The sequence below is a fragment of the Alligator mississippiensis genome, chromosome 15 (genome assembly GCF_030867095.1).
Source record: "Alligator mississippiensis isolate rAllMis1 chromosome 15, rAllMis1, whole genome shotgun sequence".
NCBI lineage: Eukaryota > Metazoa > Chordata > Crocodylia > Alligatoridae > Alligator > Alligator mississippiensis.
In genome coordinates, this window is record NC_081838.1 from 23,889,536 (window position 1) to 23,906,899 (window position 17,364).

The 17,364-nt window shown below is 61.3% G+C and overlaps 2 protein-coding genes across 3 annotated transcripts; one reads left to right on the top strand and one right to left on the bottom strand.

The window, feature by feature from the left end:
- Positions 1-4,622: 4,622 nt before the first annotated feature.
- On the top strand, positions 4,623-11,267 carry PCOLCE (procollagen C-endopeptidase enhancer). Of its 2 annotated transcripts, XM_019477973.2 has the most exons (10): positions 4,623-4,773; positions 5,799-5,907; positions 6,380-6,626; positions 7,369-7,443; positions 8,650-8,774; positions 9,777-9,913; positions 10,029-10,309; positions 10,492-10,563; positions 10,687-10,857; positions 11,038-11,267. In XM_019477973.2, exons 1-10 carry the CDS (start codon positions 4,676-4,678, stop codon positions 11,181-11,183), a joined length of 1,461 nt encoding a protein of 486 aa, XP_019333518.1. In that variant the 5' UTR covers positions 4,623-4,675; the 3' UTR covers positions 11,184-11,267. The 2 variants fall into 2 exon arrangements, with proteins under 2 accessions (XP_019333518.1, XP_006262957.1); XM_006262895.4 differs by lacking the exon at positions 7,369-7,443 and having other exon boundaries at positions 4,625-4,773.
- A 662-nt stretch (positions 11,268-11,929) lies between these two features.
- Positions 11,930-16,342, bottom strand: FBXO24 (F-box protein 24). The gene is made up of 10 exons (XM_059718114.1): positions 16,250-16,342; positions 16,086-16,166; positions 15,717-15,900; positions 15,053-15,282; positions 14,715-14,934; positions 14,125-14,283; positions 13,594-13,715; positions 13,379-13,510; positions 12,772-12,942; positions 11,930-12,363 (listed from the first exon to the last, which is right to left on the bottom strand). The coding sequence occupies exons 1-10, from the start codon at positions 16,340-16,342 to the stop codon at positions 12,046-12,048; spliced, it is 1,710 nt and encodes a 569-aa protein (XP_059574097.1). The 3' UTR covers positions 11,930-12,045.
- Between the last annotated feature and the right edge of the window lie 1,022 nt (positions 16,343-17,364).

Here is a 17,364-nt window from a genome sequence, read left to right on the forward strand (position 1 = left end):
GGGGTCATCTAGACCCAGCACTCTTTCCTGCTTATGCAGGGGGTCGGACTCGATGATCTATTGAGGTCCCTTCTGACCCTAACATCTATGAATCTATGAGGAAGAAAGTTCTTTTTTTTCCACCGTGGTCCCCATCTTCAACAAAGGGAGGAGGGAGGACCTGGGCAACTATAGGCCCATTAGTCTTACTTCAGTCCTGGGGAAACTCTTTGAGAAGATCATCAAGGAGCACATCTGTGAAGGGCCAGCAGCAGGGATGATGCTCAGGGGCAACCAGCACGGTTTCATCAGGGGCAGGTCCTGTCAGACCAACCTGATTGCCTTCTACGATCAGGTCACAAAATCACTGGACACAGCTGTCATGGTGGATGTAGTCTTTCTGGACTTCAGGAAGACCTCTGACACTGTCTCCCATCCTATTCTCATTAAAAAAACTAGGTGACTGTGGCACTGATGCCTACACAGTCAAATGGATAGCAAATTGGCTGAGGGGCCACAATCAGAGAGTGGTGGTGGGCAGGTCATATTCGACCTGGAGGGAGGTGAGCAGTGGGGTCCCCCAGGTCTCGGTTCTTGGGCCCACACTTTTCAATTTCTTTATTAGCGACTTGGATGAGGGAGTGAAAAGCACCATGTTTAAATTCGTGGACGACACCAAGATTTGGGGTGAGGTGGGCACGCTAAAAGGGAAGGACAGGTTACAGCTGGACCTGGACAGGTTACAGGGGTGGGCAAATGAAAATAGGATGGGATTCAATACTGACAAGTGCAGGGTGCTGCACTTGGACAGTAAGAACCAGCAGCATACCTACAGGCTGGGGAACTCCCTTCTTGAAAGCACAGTGGCAGAAAGAGATCTTGGAGTCATTATCAATTCCAAGATGAACATGGGCCGCCAATGCAAGGACACAGTCAGTAGGGCTAACTGGACCTTGTCCTGCATCCACAGATGTATGACAAACAGGTCTAGGGAGGTGATACATCCCCTTTATGTGACATTGGTCAGGCCGCAGCTGGAGTACAGCATCCAGTTCTTGGCACCGCACTTCAGGAGGGATGTGGACAGCATGGAGAGGGTCCAGAGGAGGGCCACTCACATGATCTGGGGGCAGCAGGGCAGGCCCTATGAGGAGAGGCTAGGGGACCTGAACCTGTTCAGCTTTCACAAGAGAAGGCTGAGAGGGGACCTGGTGGCCATCTATAAACTGACCAGAGGGGGACCAGCAGGGAATGGGAGAGACCTTGGTCCCCCGAGCACCTCCCAGAGTAACAAGGAATAACGGCCATAAATTGTTAGAGAGTAGGTTCAGACTAGACATCCGAAAGCACTTCTTCACTGTCAGGGTGGCTAGGACCTGGAACCAACTTCCAAGGGAAGTGATGCTGGCTCCTACCTTGGGGGTCTTTAAGAGGAGGCTTGATGATTACCTAGCTGGGGTCAGTTGAGCCCAGTTTTCTCTCCTGCCCAGGGCAGGGGGTTGGACTAGAGGATCTGCAAGGTCCCTTCTGACCCTAGATCTATAAATAAGAAAGGCTTTCTTTACTACAAGTATTCAAAATCAAGTCAAGTGATCCCAAACCAAATCAAAGTCCAGTAATTAGCTATAAGGTGATGATTTCTCACAATACAGGTGACAAAGAGGCAGTCTGTTTCTCTTCAACGTCTAGAGTAAGTTGGGCACATCAGCAGCTGGTGTCAAAGACTTCTCACTCTTGAAGCACGCATCCTGTTTGCTGTTTTACCGCCTTTTAATACCCTTAGCTTAGTATCTTCAAAGAATTCTTGTAGTTGTGTAAATCAAAAGAGAGTCCCAAGCAGTAATTGACAGGAAATCCTGTTAATCAACCTGTCCATTATTGGTTATCAGAAATTTATAATTTGAATGAGTTACCTTCTTCAGTGACAAGAGGTTATCCAGTTTGGAACATATCAAGCATCTGATTAACAACCAGGAAAAACATACATGTCCTTGGAAAACAAGGTAAATCATGAGAGAACAGAAACAAAACTAAATCAGGAGGAGACACCTATCACATAGGGAGAATGTCTCTTCCTGCACATAAGCACGAGTTAATCACAAAATAAATATTTATCGTACTAATTAATCAAAGATAGACATTTCACGCGGTTACACACCTGACAACTAGGAGCCTGTCTGAAATCATCCTGAATATAGCAAGATAAGCTGGAAGAGATACCTCATTATTTCTTTCTTAGATGGCCTAGTCATGAACTTGCATCCTCTTGCATTATACAGTTAGCATCAGTATTCTGTATTTTAACTTTTGTGAGTAGGGCCAAGCTTAGCATGAGTTTCAGAGTCACCACTCCCCACTTCATACCCCCATTTACCCCCAATACCCCCAAACCTTTTTTGCCCCTAATACCCCCAAACCTCCTTTGCCCCTAATACCCCCAAACCTTTTTTTTCTACAGTGCCTGTGTAGCAGGGGTTGGGCACCATCCTGTTTGGGCAGCCCCTTTCCCTCCACATGCCACGTCCTGTGGTACCACTTGAATGGAGAAGGGCCCTGTGGGAGGCCGCCTTACATGTGGCCTAGGGTTTGTAGTGGAAAGTCACGGATCCACCTTTTTCATGGCACGGCTGCTTCCACCCTTGGGCTTCAATGGCACTGGGTAAGTACTCGAGTCCTCCTTGGAGACCCGCCATGCCCTTGTTAAACCCCTGACCCTGGGGCTCAGTTTGGTCCAATTGTCCATTTTTAGTCTTTTTACATCCATGATAGTCATTGTGACCCAAAAGTAATAACTCAAAATGAGGGGTGGTTATTTAGTGACAAATCCCCCTTCTCCTGGGGACCTTTATTTGCAATACATGGCCTAATGCACTCAAAGTCACTGGCTCCACTTCCAGCTTGGTCTCTCTTTTGTATCGGGGATACTTTCCCATGTTGTTATTTTCCAGCTAGTCCAGCAGATCACACCTCTTCCCGGGGATCAAAACTGCACAGGCCAAAGTCGACTGACTTGAAAAAGGGAAAGAACGGTAGTACTGCATCTTGTCTAGCAAGATCTGTATATATCTTCTAGTAATATTTGTTCCAGTAATGTATTTTCTATCATCATGTATTTTCAAATGTATTTCAGGCAAAACTTTTTGGCAAGAAAGGTGAATGTCTTTTCCGTATGCACAAGTCAGAGACACTGTTATTGTCTGGCCTATGCCTGCCTTCTGCGGCCCTGGAAAGGGAGCAATCGCTGGGCCATGGAGCAGCTGACACATGGAACCGGGGCAGGTTGGTGCCCAGATCCTACTCCCCTTTCAATGAAAGTCAACCCCAAAGGGACAAGGTTGCACGTTTCACTGCTTTGAGCAGGGGTTGTTCTACCTCTGCCTGCCTTTGTTTGCCCTTGACCTGGCCTCATGAAACACGGAGGTCTTTGCACAAGGACCCTCATGTGAGGTGGGGGGTGTCATCACAGACAGAAAGGAGTAGCGGCAAAAGAGATGAGGAATGGCCCACAGCCCTCTCCTGGGATGTGTCATTTGACAGACCTCGCACGAGGGCTCATGCAAGGGGAGGTTTTCACAAGAGAGGGTGAGTAGCAAAGGGAAAGAAGAATGGTTTTTACTCTCCAGCCCCTCCTGCACCAATGGGATCGGTGTCACATGAGCATTGTGCAAAACCTCCGCTAAGGACTTTTTCATGGGGGGTTGGTAGCAGACGGAAAGGGGAAGGGCTTATAGCTCCCCTACCCCTCCTACTGCAGTGGGATCCGTGTCACATGACTAGGCCCTCCCTCCCAGCCCTATAGAGAACCCAGGTGTCCACCCCACCGCCTCCCGACAGCCAGAGGCCACAGGCTTCCGCCCCCGCAGCCCTACAGAGAACCCAAGGGGGTGAGGGGTGGAGACACGTGGAAGCCCCGCCCCTTTGTCTTGGCCACGCTCCCTTGTCAGTCCCACTGTCCCCCCTCCCAGCAGAGCCCCCCCACCCACCAAAATGCAGCTACTTTTGGGGTGTGTCTGGCAGCATATACCAGGGGCCCAGATCTGGGCGGGGCAGGAGGGCAATTGGGTCACATGCGGCCGGGGCGGGTCTTCGAGCTGTCACTCACGGGGGAGACAAAGGAGAGAACCCAGGTGTCCGGGCAGTGCAGGTCGGGAGTGAGGGGTACCATTGGCAGTGGGGGCACCGCTCCTAGGGGCGACACCACCCCCCCACCGCTAGCCTGCCTCCCTATTGGCTGTGCGGAGCCCGACGTCTGCGGTCCCGTCAGCACCATGGCGGGAGCTTCAACCCGGGCGCGATCCAAAGGGGGCAGATAGGGACCCGCCCTTAGGCCTGTAGCCCCGCCCACCGACTCTAAGCTCCGCCCATTAACCACCCGGACGAAGCCCCGCCCCTAGGGGGAATCCCCCTGCCTTAGCCCCGCCCCTAGGAAGGGGATCCCCTTAGGCCCGCCCTCTAGGGCTTCCCCCAGACCTTAGGAGGGGACTCCACCACCGTAGCCCCGTCCCTTCTCGAGCCCCGCCCCCAAGGGAATCCCCAGTCGCTGCCCAGGGAGTCCCCGCCCCCGGGGGAACCCCGAGCCCGGGGGCGGGGCTCTCCCGTCCATATCTCCGCCCCCACGCAGAGGCTCCGCCCCCGGGGGGGGGAGCCCCTCTCCGGCGCCTCGGGGTGTCATTCTCGCCAGCGAGTCTGCCCAGCCATGAGCCCCGGGCCTGGCTGCCTCCTGCCGCTGCTCTGGCTCTGCGCCCTCAGCCGGCCCGGGCTGAGCCAGGGCCCCACCGCCCCCAACGCCTCCAGGTAGCGGCCCGGTCCTGCCTCCGGGAGCCCCTAACCCCGATCCTGCCCCCGGTGACCCCCAGCCCCGGACCCGATCCTGCCCCCGGGGAGCCCCCAGCCCCGATCCTGCCCCCCCCCCCGTACCCTTCACCCCCAGGCACGGATACTTCTGCCCGAGCCCCGATCCGAGAAGTCAGGGGAGCGCAGTGTGGCGGTGCCCCTCACTCCGACCCGCAGCCCCCGTGCTCCCAGCCCCTCTGTCCTGGCAGCCGCAGTCCCGTCCCCCCGGCCAACACACTCACACGCTGCCCCACCCCCCACTCGCCCCCCGACCCTTGTTTCTGCCTCCCCGCCACGTCGTCGGGGCTGCCCCCGCCCTCCCGGGACCCCTCGAGATAGCCGCCAGTGGCCGAGGGGGCTGCGGGTCGGGAGTGCGGGACACCGGGGGAGCTGGGCGGGACTGAGGGGCAGCGAGGGGGGCGGGGCGGGGCGGGAGTGGGGGGCACCGCGGTGCTGCGCTCGTGGCGGGGCGGCCCCGGGGCCCGGCTCCAGCACATCTGGAAGGGTTTAAGGCCGTCGGGGCTGGAGCTGCCAGAGGCGGGACCGGGCCAAGTGCCCGGATTCCCGGCATTCCTGGAGCCCGTGTCAGGGACAGCTGCGGGGGTGGGGGGCACAGCTGGCACAACATCTGGATGGGGGTGGGGCTGGATGGACAGACCCAGACAAACCTCCCCGCCCTGGTGCCCCTCACTCCTGACGTGTCCATAACGGTGCCCCCATCCAGAATGATGCCCCTCACTCCCGACCCGCAGCTCCCCCCACACCCCGCACTTCCCAGATGTGGGGCCCTGGGGGAGTCCTCCTGGCCTTTCTCCTGGTTTCGCCCTCCCCCCCGCCATAGAGCCTGGCTGCTGTCCCGGCCCCCAAGCACCGGCCAGGACAAACAAGGGCTCCTGCCCGGACACTGAGGACAGCCGCTGGCTTGAGTGCCCAGGGTGGGAACTGCGGGTTGGGAGTGAGGGGCACTGAGCCCATGTCTCCCGCAGGCCTGTGTTCCTGTGCGGGGGGGAGCACTCTGGGGATGCGGGGTACGTCGCCAGTGAGGGGTTCCCCAACTTCTACCCCCCAAACAGTGACTGCACCTGGACCATCACAGTAAGTGCATGTGGGGGGCAGGCAAATTTGGGGGGATCCTGTCTCTCCCTGCCTCAGGCTCCATCATGGTTTCCCTGTTCCCCCAGTCCAGCCAGTGCCCCTCACTCCTGACCCACAGCCCTCCCAGCCCCGGCCTCTATCCTGGCCCCGGGGACCCCTGGCCCTGATCCTGTCCCCCCACCCCCGTACCCCTCACCCCCAGGCCCAGATCCTTCTGCCCGGGCCCTGATCTGAGAAGTCAGGGGAGCACAGTGTGGCGGTGCCCCTCACTCCTGACCTGCAGCCCCCGTGCTCCCAGCCCCTCTGTCCTGGCAGCCCCAGTCCCATCCCCCCAGCCAACACACTCATACACTGCCCCACCCCACGCTCAGTGCCCCTCACTCCTAACCTGCAGCCCCCCAGTCCTACTGGTGCCCCTCACTCCTGATCCACAGTCCCCTGCCCTCCCAGTGCCCCTCACTCCTGCCCGCAGGTGCCAGAGGGGCAAGTGGTGATGTTGACCTTCCGGGTGCTGGACCTGGAGCCTGACTCCAGCTGCCGCCACGACTTCCTGGAGGTGCTGAGTGGGGCCCAGCGCCTGGCACGTGTGTGCGGGACCCTGAGGCCTGGCACCATCCTCACGCCCGGGCGCCGTGTGCAGCTGCGCATGGTCAGCGACGAGGCCACCAGTGGCCGCGGCTTCCTGCTCTGGTTCTCCGGCGCCCTGCCCCATGTCAACGGTGAGGGCCCCGGCCCCCCCCCCCCCCCCGCACCCAGAGGCAGCAGGAGGCCCAGGGCTGCCCCCAGGACAGGTGGGAGGGGGTTTCCCACAATGCACCTCTCCATTGGCCTCCAGAGAGCAGAGGATTGTGCAGGATGGTTTCCCACACTGCCCTTCTTTGTCTGATGCAGCAGGGGCTTCTGGGAATGCATTACTCACAAGGCACCTCTCCAATGACACCCATAAAGCAAGGAGATGTGGGTAATGCTTTCCCATCATGCATGTCTCTGAAGGGGGCCAGTGGAGCAGGGGCTTGTGGGAACATGGAGGACCCATAGTGCCCCTCTGCAGTGATGTGCTGAAGCGGGGGATTATGGGAAGGGATTTCCCACCATGCACTTTTCTGCTGGGGCCAATAGAGCAGGGGATTATGGGAAAGGATTTCCCACCATGCCATTCCTGCTGGGGCCAGCGCAGCAGGGGATTATGGGAAGGCATTTTCCACAAGCCACTTCTTTAAGGCCAGCAAAGCAAAGCATTCTGGGAAATGACCTCCCCCATGCTGTCCCCCCAGTCTCCGCCAGGGCCCTTAGAGCAAAGCATGCTGGGAAATGCCCCCTATGACCTACTGCAATGCATTATGGGAAGCTGCCCTGGCCCCCCCCACGCCTCCGGGTGCCCCCCCCACCCCCGCTGCCCTGCTTGGCACCCCTCCCCCACCTACCCCCCCCACCCATCCCAACCTGCAGGACCTTTTGCAGGGCCCAGGCGGCGGCGCCCGGGGTCAAAGGTTAGAGCCCCCCGGGTGCTAGGGGAGAGCTGGGACTATTGGAGCGGTGAGTACCGGGGCGGGGGGGGGCCGGGGGCAGCAGGGGCTGCTGGGAAATCCCTGCCAGGAGGATACTGGGAGCACAGGGCCTCTCCTTCCCTCCCCACTTCCCGCTCCCCACCTTGCTCTGCTCCCCCCCATCCATGCGTGGCCTGTAATTAACCTGACCGCGGAGCCTGGGCTAATTGCAGCCTGTGACGAGCCTGGTGCAGTCCCCTGGGTCCCGCGCCCGCCTGCCGGGCGCCACTCGCCACAGCCACCCCCACCAGCCCATGGGGTGGGCGCTGTGTGTGCACAGCAGGTGTTGCACGGGGAGCTGGGGGTTTGCACGTGGACCTGACTTGGTGGCACGTGCAGTTGGAGAGATTGTAGGGGGGCTCCGTGCTTGGCGTGTGGGTGGTTTGCACATGGGTCTGGGACTTTCATGTGGAGCTGGGGTGGTTTGCACATGGATTGGGGGCATTTCCACATGGGTCTGGGGCATTTGCATGTAGCTCGGAGGGTTTTCACAAGGATCTGGGGTTGTTTGCCTGTGAATCTGACTGAGTCTGGGTGTTTGCACGTGGCCCTGGGTGAGTTGGGGGTTTGCATGTGGATTGGGGTATTTGCATGTGGATCCAGGGGGCTTTCACGTGAGTCTGGGGGTTTGCATGTTCATCAGTGGTGTTTGCACGGGGATATGGGAATTGGCATGGGTATTTGGAAGTTTGCATGTGGTACTGGGGTGTTTTGCACGTGGATCAGGACTCTTTTCACATGGAGCTATGGGCTTGCATGTGGGTGGGGGGGGTGCACGTGGATCAGGGAGTTTGCATGTGAATTGGGGGTGTGGGCATGTGGGCCTGGGATTTACACAGGCATCTGGGTTTGTTTGTACATGGATCTGGGGGTTTGAATATGGATCTGGGGAATCCTCTCATGTGGATCTGGGGGTGTTTGAACATGGATCGCAGGTGGGTGCACGTGCAGCTGGGTGTGTACACGCGAATCTAAGGAGCTCGCACGTGGCTCTAGGGGATCTGCACGTAGATATGTGGACCTCGGGGGGGTTCTCATATTCTCATGCCCAAGCCGGTGTGCGGGCTTGGGAGGGGTGCTGGCATGCTTGCCATCACATGAGGAGCCTGGCACTGGACCCTCATGCACGAGGGTGGGCGAGGGTTTACGAGGGGCAGTTGTCGCATACTCTGACCCCCCCCCGCATGTCCCCCAGACCAGCAGTTCTGCGGGGGGCGCCTGGAGAAGCCCCAGGGCACCATCAAGACCCCGAACTGGCCTGAGAGCGACTACCCGGCTGGCATCAGCTGCTCCTGGCACATCATTGCCCCCCCTGGCAAGGTGGGCAGGGCAGGGGGCGGGGCTTATTGCTGCAGGTGGGGCAGGGCAGGACCCATCAGGCTAGGTGGGAATGGAAGGTCTAGGGGTGGGGCCTATTTGAGTGAGCGGGGCTAGGAGATTGGGAGCAGGGCTTGTGGAGGTAGGGTTATGGGTAGGGGTAGGCAAAATATGGCCCGCCAGGCCATTCTATCTGGCCTCCGGGTCCCCTAAAAAATTTAGAAAATTAATATATATCTGCTCCTGGCTGCCTGTCATGCAGCCCTTGATGGCTTGCCAAAACTCAGTAAATGGCCCTCCACCCAAAATAATTGCCCACCCCTGGGCTTTGGGGAGGAGGGTGGGTGGGACAGGGCCTGTTGGAGTAGGCAGAGCTAGGGGGTTTGAGGGAGGGGCTTATAGGCATGGGTGGGGCCAGGAGCTAGCGGGTGTTGAAAGTGGGGCATATAGAGGTGGTAGGGGGTTTGTGGAAGGGGTTTACAGTGGTTGGCAGACCTGGGGTGGGATCTATTGAGTAGGCGAGACTAGGCAGTTTGGAGGTGTGGCTTATAGGGTAGACACAACTCAGGGCTCTGGGGGAGGGGCCTAGGGGAGGAGGCAGGGCCAGGGTGCTTGGTGGCAGGGCTTACGGGTGTGGGCAGGACTGGGAGCTTAGGGGCAGGGCCTATAGGAATGGGTGGGGTTAGGGGTGTGGCTTATGGGTGGGTGGGGTTGAGCCTTGGGACAGGGCTGATTGAAGTAGGAGGGGGGTTGGGGGTGGGGTTTATAGATATGGGAGGAGCTGGGGCTCTGTGGGCAGGGCCTATTGGAGTGGGTGGGGCTAGGGATGTGGCTTATGGGGCCGACGCAGCTGGGAGCCTTTTGGAGTAGGTCGGGATGGAGGGCTTGGGATCATGGCTAAAAGGGCTGGCCAGGGCTGAAGGGCCTGGGTGCAGGGCCTAGAGGAGGAGGGAGGGCTAGGGGCCTGGGGGCGGGGCCTAAAGACTGACACCTGCCCTGGGGCAGGTGATCGAGCTGACCTGGGGCAAGTTCGACGTGGAGGCCGACACCTACTGCCGCTACGACTACGTCAGCGTCTTCCAGGGCGGGCAAAGTGATGACGCGCGGCGTGTGGGGCGCTTCTGCGGCGACACCAGCCCTGTGTGAGCCCTGGACCCCCTGGGATTGGGGCCCCTGCCCTTGGGTGCCAGCGCGGGGGCTGCTGGTTGGAAGTGAGGGGCACCAGGGGGCTGCATTAACCCCTTCCTCCTCCCGCAGCCCTATCATCTCGGAGGGCCGGGAGCTGCTGGTCCAGTTCGTCTCGGACCTGAGTGTCACAGCCGACGGCTTCGCTGCCACCTATGCTGCTCGCGACCCCGAGGAGCTGGCTGAGCGTGGCCCCTCACCTGTCGCGCCCCCTCCTCTGCCCCCCGTCCCCGAGCCAGGCACTGGCAAGGGCAAGGGTGGCAAAGACCCCGGCAAAGCCAAGCCACCCCCCACAGCCCCGGCCCCTCCCCCGCTGGCTCCTGAGGGGCAGCTGCCCAGCACCGTCCCCACAGGTAAGGATCAGGCCCTCCTGTGTCCCCCCCCAGAATCGAGGCAAGCCCCCCTAGATGGGACCAGGCCCCTATGGCGGGAGGTGATCCTTAGGCTCAGGATCGGGCCCCAAACCCTTGCCTCCTCCACCCTAAACCAGGATTGGGTGCCCCCCCACACTGACCCCTGCATATACTCCCACCAGGCCCCATCGCCTGCCCCAAGACCTGCCGGCGGACGGGGACCCTCCAGAGTAACTTCTGTGCTAGCGACTTCGGTGAGGAACCCAGGTGTCTGGGCTGGGGGGGCAGGGGGCTGCGGGTCGGGAGTGAGGGGCACCGGCGCGCTGGTTCTGGGGGGGACACCATGGTCTTACCCCTGTGCCTGTCCCCTCCCCCAGTGCTCACTGGGACTGTGAAGGCCGTGACCCGAGGCCCCGGTGAGGGCGTCACAGCAACTGTCGCCGTGGTGACTGTCTACAAGGCCGGAGCCTTGGCGCTGCCCCAGCCCCACAAGGGGGCGTCGCTGCGCCTGGCCGTGCCCTGTCGCCAGTGCCCCCAGCTCAAGAAAGGTGAGTCCCCCCCAGAGCTGGGCACATCCTAGCTCTGTTACACCCAGCCCGGCCCCACAGAGTTGGGTGCATCTGGGCCCCATTACAGCCAGCCTGGCTCCCCAGAGCTGGGTGCACCCAGGCCCTGTTCTCCCCGACCTGATGCTCCACCCCAGACTCAGCCGCCCTGTCTCCTCACAGGCGCCAGCTACATCCTGATGGGGCAGCTGGACACTGGGGGCCCCTGGCTGCCCCCCGAGAGCTTTGTGGTGCAGTTCCGGCCCCCCCAGCACCAGGTCCTCACCAACCTCAGCAAGCGGTCGTGCCTCCCACGCCCCCAGGGCTGACCTCCGGCTCCTCAGCCTCCCCTGGTGTGATGGGGGATCCAGCCCCATCTGCTCTGTGTATGCGAATAAAGGGAAAAAACCCCATGGCTCTGGCATCCTCGTGCGTCGCACGGTGGGGCGGGGAGCTGTCGTGAGCACATGGGATGGGACCTGGGGGTGTCGTCAGCCAATGGGAGCTGGGCTGGGGGCAGGCTGCCGTGTGGCTGCCATTGGGCTGGGTGGTAGCCAGGTTTAACCGAGACCCCTCTGGACCTGAGATGCATCCGCCTCTGGGGTAAGGTGTATTAGCAGCTGGATATAACGGGGACCCCTGACCTGGCTCCGAGATGCAGCTGCCTCTGGGATGGAGCTGGGGTGGGAACTGGGACTGACCTTCAAATGGGTCTTTGAACTGGTTGTTACTGGTGTGAACTGGAAATAAAGGTGAACTTGGAGAGCACTGGCTCTGGGCTCTGGTTGTGGCGGGGGTGCAGTTCTGGGTGGGGGGGAAGAACCCAGGCATCTGACTCCCCCTATCTGCCCTTTGACCCTGTCCTGCCGATATGCCTCCCCACATGAAGCCAGGTGGGCATGGGGGGGCAGGTAAATGGAGGGGCTGCCCGCTGGTTGCCCTGGTCTGGGTGCATGGGGGGCCCAGCACTGAGATGTAACTGGCTCTGGGATGCAGTCTGGCAGTGGATGGGTATAACAGGCCATTTAATTGTTATAACCCCCCCATTTCTAGGGGTCTGCCTCCCCCCAATCCATGAACCCACAGGTCCCACTGGAGCCTTTATTGATTCCTGCTCCTAATTACTATCCATGATCTGGCGGGGGTCCCAGGAGTGGGGGTCCCAGGGGTGAGGGGTCCTGGGGGCCCCCACTAGCTGCAGGGTGGGGCCTGAGCAGCACGCTGCACCAGCTCCAGACCCTGGCAGAGGAAGTGGCGCTGGGCGGGGGGCAGGGGCAGGGCGTCCACGGCCTCCTGCAGTTTGGCCACGCGCCCAGGCAGCGTGGGACAGCTCTGCAGCTGCACCAGGAGAGCAGTGCAGGCAGGTGGGACCCCCGGGCCGGGCACGGGGGGCTCCGCAGGGGCCCCGGGCGGCAAGTCACGGAAGGCTGGCTGCTCCTCAATGTCGTAGCTGCACAGCACGTAGAGGCCATCGCGGGTGGAGCACAGGCTGCTGGCGCTGGGGGGCACCTGCAGGGAGAGGCAGTGGCTGGCTCTGGGGTGGGGCATAGGGGGCTGGGTGGAACAGGGCCCTGAGAGGTGGCTGGTTCTGGCGTGGGGCATCAGGGATAGGTATAACATGGGCTAGGACGTGACTGGCTCTAGGGTAGGCTGTCAGAGACTGGGTAGAAAAGGACCCCACAATGCAGCTGGCTCTGGTATCTTGGGTGCCCTGTGCTGCAGCTGGCTCTGGGGTGCATATGCTGGGGCCCCCCATATTGCAGCTGGCTTTGGGGTGGGTATCCCAGGGCCCCCACATGCCACAGCTGGCTCTGGGGTGGGTATCCCAGTTTCCCCTGCACAGTGGCTGGCTCTGGGGTGGGTATCCTGGGGCCCCCCACACAGTGGCTGGCTCTTGTGGAGCGGGGACAAGCTCACCTCGACCTGCAGGCAGACGAAGGAGGCGCTGCCTTTGGGCCAGCCAGGCAGGCGCCCTCCGGCCCCACAGCCACAGCCCAGCACCTCGCGGCCCCCTGCCCCACTGGGTGCCAGCACCACCGAGTGGTTCAGGCCACACCACAGGGCCAAGGGCCGGGCCAGGCTGGGCACCTGCAGGGGGAACAGAGAGCTGGCTGGGGTGGGGGGGTCTCCCTTAGGGGCATTAGGTGCTGTCTCTGGGGCTGGGGGTGGGCTGGGATGCATCTGAGGGTACCTGCTGGGTCTCAGGGTGCCCTGCAGGTATTGGGGGGGGGTCCTGGGTACAACAGGGTTCTCTGATGTGGCTTGCTCTGGCGGGGCACTGGGGGTGAGTATAACAGGATCCCTGATGCAGCTGGCTCTGGGGTGGGCACCAAGGTTGGGTGTTACAGGACCCCCTAATTCAGCTAGTGCTGGGGTGGGCACTGGGCTGGGTATAGCGGGATCCCCCCAATGCAGCTGGTGCTGGGGTGGACATCAGGGGTGGGTGTAACGAGACCCACCCGCAATGTATAACAGGCCCACTGCTGTGGCTGGCTCTGGGGTGGGCCCCCTGGGGGGCTCTCACCTGGGCAGGCTCCCCACGATCAATCTTGTCCCCGGTGCCCAGCTGCCCGTGCCGGTTGCTTCCCTGCATGAAGACGCGGCCGAATTCATCCACCAGCCCCAGGTGGTTGGAGCCCAGGGCACAGGACAGCACCTGGGAAGGCACAGGGGGGTCAGGGGCACCAGACAAGCCCAGTGCCCACCCTCCAGGCCTGGGGTGGCTAGCCCCCCACTTACCTTGGCAGGCAGGGACAGTACCAGGGGCATCTGGGGGTCATGGGGGTCATAGGCATGGAGGGTGCCAAAGAGGTCCCGGTACACGCCTGGGGCATGGACTTCCAGGTACACAGTGCCTTGCTCTGAGAGGGAAGGGACAGGTGTTGGTGGAGGGCTACAGGTCAGGAGTGAGGGGCACTGGCAGGCCTGGGAGGACAGAGGGTGTGGGTTGGGAGTGAGGAGCAATAGGGCAGAGTGGGGGCTGTGGGTTGGGGGTGAGGGGCACTGGCAGGGCTGTCGGGGGAAAACAGAGGCTGTGGGTCAGGAGTGAGGGGCATGGGGGCAGAGTGGGGGCTGCGGGTTGGGAGTGAGGGGCAGGGGTTGCGGGTCAGGAGTGAGGGGCACCAGGGAGGTAGGGGGGACAGGGGCTGCAGATCGGGAGTGAGGGGCACCAGCAGGGCTGGGAGGCAGGGGGCTGTGGGTTGTGAGTGAGGGACACTGGGGCAGGGTGGGGGCTGTGGGTTGCGGGGGAGGGCCCGGCGTGGGGGGTACCAGTGAGGAAGGCGGCGCTGTGGGGCGCGGCGGCTATGGCGGCGATGGGGGTGCCTGGGTGCCCCCGCGACACCTTGCGCAGGGCCAACTGCACAGTGTAGGAGCGTGGCTGTGCCAGCTGGCTCTCATCCACACTCAGGCTGTACACACGGCCGTCCTCTGCGGGCAGGGCACAGTGCCATTCAGGTTAATGGAGCAGGTGGGGGGTACTGCGCTCCCTGAGGTGGATGGCTCTGGGGTGTCCCTGGTTCCCTTATGTTCCCTTATGCGGCTGACTTGGGGGGTGGGGTGGGTATCATGGTTCCCCCTTGTTGCGGCTGGCTCTGGGGACAGAGTTTAACAGGGTTCCCTGATGTGGCTGGCTCTGGGGTGGGTATCACAGTTCCCATGGCCCACCCCCCAACCCCCAGCCAGCTAGGTATAACATGCTGTGCTGATGCAGCTGGCTCTGGGGTGGGTCCCCTTGGTCACCCCGAATTCAGCTGGTTCTGGGGTGGGTATAACAGGTCCCCCTGATGCGGCTGGCTCTGGGGTGGGTATAGTACAGCTCAGTGATGCAGCTGGATCTGGGGGGCACTGCAGGCTCTCACCGGTGAGCAGCAGCAGGGCGCGGGCGGTCTCAGGGCCCAGCAGGCGCAGCTGGCGGAAGCGTAGGGCGGGGTGGAAGGTCATCTTGAAGATGCGCTGCCCGCTGCCCTGCAGGTAGACCTCCACACAGTCGGGGGTAGGCCCCCCGTCGCCCCCTGCCCGGGTTGCCAGCACGTAGATGTACTTGCGGCAGGCTGCATCGCTCCGCGGGTCTGTTGTGAACTGCAGGGCGGGGTGGGGGGGGGGAGGGGGAGCCTGAGAGAGAGGTGTCATGGGGGTGGGGAGGGGGGTCTTTCCCTAGAGGTTCCTAATCCTGGCATCATCTGGAGGGGGGACTCACGTCCTTGGCGCCCCGGCAAAGCACAGCATAGCGAGCAGCACGGCGCCAAGGCCCAGGGGCTGGGGTCAGTGCATGACGCAGGGAGAAGAGGGTCCCAGCATGGTCCAGCACCAGGACGTGCTCCCGTGTAGGCACCAGCTTCCGGTAGCCATGTGCCAGAGCTGGGGCGGGCGGGCGGCTGGGGCCTCGCTGGCGGCCCCCAAACGGCTGCACCACCAGCCCCTTGGTATCTGCGGGGGAGAGCGGGGGTAGAGTGGCTCTCGTGAGAGGCTGGACATGGGGGAGGACAGGCTCTCATTCAAAGTCTGAGCACCCTCCTGTGCCAGGCACAGCTCACAGTTGTGCAAGCCCCTCCCATCCCCATGTCAGGCCACTGAAGTTGATGGACTCTGTGTGTCCCCCCAGCCCCATGTGCAAGCTCCTCCCACCCTTGTGTGAGCTCCTACCACCCCCATGTAAGGCAGAACTCACAGCTAAGGTTGATGATCTGCCCTCATGCAACACCCCTAGTCCCTCGTGCCAGCTTCTTCTCCTCCCCTGTGAGAGGTGGCGCTCACACTTAAGGTTGGCGGGCTCCCCTTGTGTGAGCCTCGCCACCTCACACCAGGTGGACCTTGCAATGGAGGTCCCCTCGTGCCCGCCCCGCCTTGTGTGAGCCACTCACAGTTGAGCACGGCGGCCCTCTTCCAGGGGCGAGCGCCAGGCAGGGCGAGTGGTGGGAGGGCGCAGAGGCGGCGGCAGGCGCGGCGCCAGGCCCCCTCACTGTTGCACACACAGTACAGGGTGTGGCATGTCTGGCCCAGCGCCACAGCCGCCGACACGGGCAGGAACGACATGATGTGCTCCAGCTGTGGGGGGGCGGGGGGCAAAAGGGGCCTATATGGACTATATGGGCCCCATATATAGAGCCCTTTGGGTTATATATGGGTTTCTGGACTGTATGAACCCCCCCTGCTAAAGTATGGCTCCTCCTGCCCCCCTTGCTATATAGGCCTCCCCCATATATGGCCCTATAGGGCCCCCCATGACTCACCAACTCAGGGGGCAGGCTCTGGATGGAGGCTGCTTCCGCAGGCCCCTTCTTGTCCCCAGGGCTATGTGGAGGCCGCTTAGACTGGGGGGGTAATTAGGGTTAATTGCCCTAATTTCCACCCCCATCCCTGGTGCAGCATGATCCCCCCCCCCCAAGCACCTCACCCGCAAGCCAGCCTCATTGAGCGCCAGGTGGGCAAGGTGCCGGAGCCCCTGTCGCCGGCGCTGGAGCCGCTGGGCTGCCTGCTGATCATCCATGGCTGGCAGCATCCCCGGGTGGGCACGCAGGTTGCCTGCCTGCCCCTCCCCCCCCTCCAGCACAGAGCCTGTGAGCTCACAGCTGCAAGGAGCCCGGGGCCGGTGAATTGTGACCTCATGGGGTGGCACTATGACCTCACCCCCCACTAAGTTAGCCAGGCTGGGGCGGCCTGGAGGCCTGGGCTTTGTGTGTGTGTCTGGGGCAGGGAGGGGCCACCTGAGATGAGCGGGGAAGTTTGGGCTGCTGGGGTGTAGGAAGGGGGTGTGTGTGTATGTGCATGCATATGTCTGTGTGTGCGCACATGTGCATTGGACCACTGTGTGTGTGTGTCAGGGGGACACACCTAGGTTGTGTACATGCGTGCATGTGTCAGATGGCTGGGTTCTGTGTGCATGTGTGTGTGTGTGTGTGTGTGTGTGTGTGTGTGTGATGTTTGGGCCCTCTGTGTGTGTGCTTGTGTAGGTGTCAGACACCTGGGTTCCATGTGTGTTGGGGGTCCATGCCTGGGTCCTGTGTGTGTGTGCATGTGCATGTTTGTCCCAGATGCCTGGGTTTTATGTGAGAAAGTGTGCATGTGAGTGAGTGCATCTGCATTAGTGTGTGGAAAGTGAGATGAGCGGGTGCATGTGCACCCCAGACGCCCGGGTTGTGTGCACACCTGTGTGCATGTCTGCACACACACGAATGTGTGTGAGGGAGTTTGTGTGTTTGTGCGTGTAAGAGCATACAGGCATGTGACTCTTGTGTGTCACAGTGGGCACCTGTGTGCGCAACTGAGGGGTGGACCACGTGGACGTGTATGTGCCCATGACACGGCTTACAGGTGGGTTCTGGCCGGGTCCCTAGGCCCTTCAGCAGTGGGCCCGCCCTCTCTTAACACCTTCCCTGCGCTGCCTATTGGCTACTGGAGCTGACAATCACACATCCGCTTCGCTCGCCTCAGGGGGAGCCTCCGTTTGATTGGTCGGAGGGCCCACCTTCTTCAGCCGCGTCCGCTTGTCCTGACGTGATTCGTATTCTG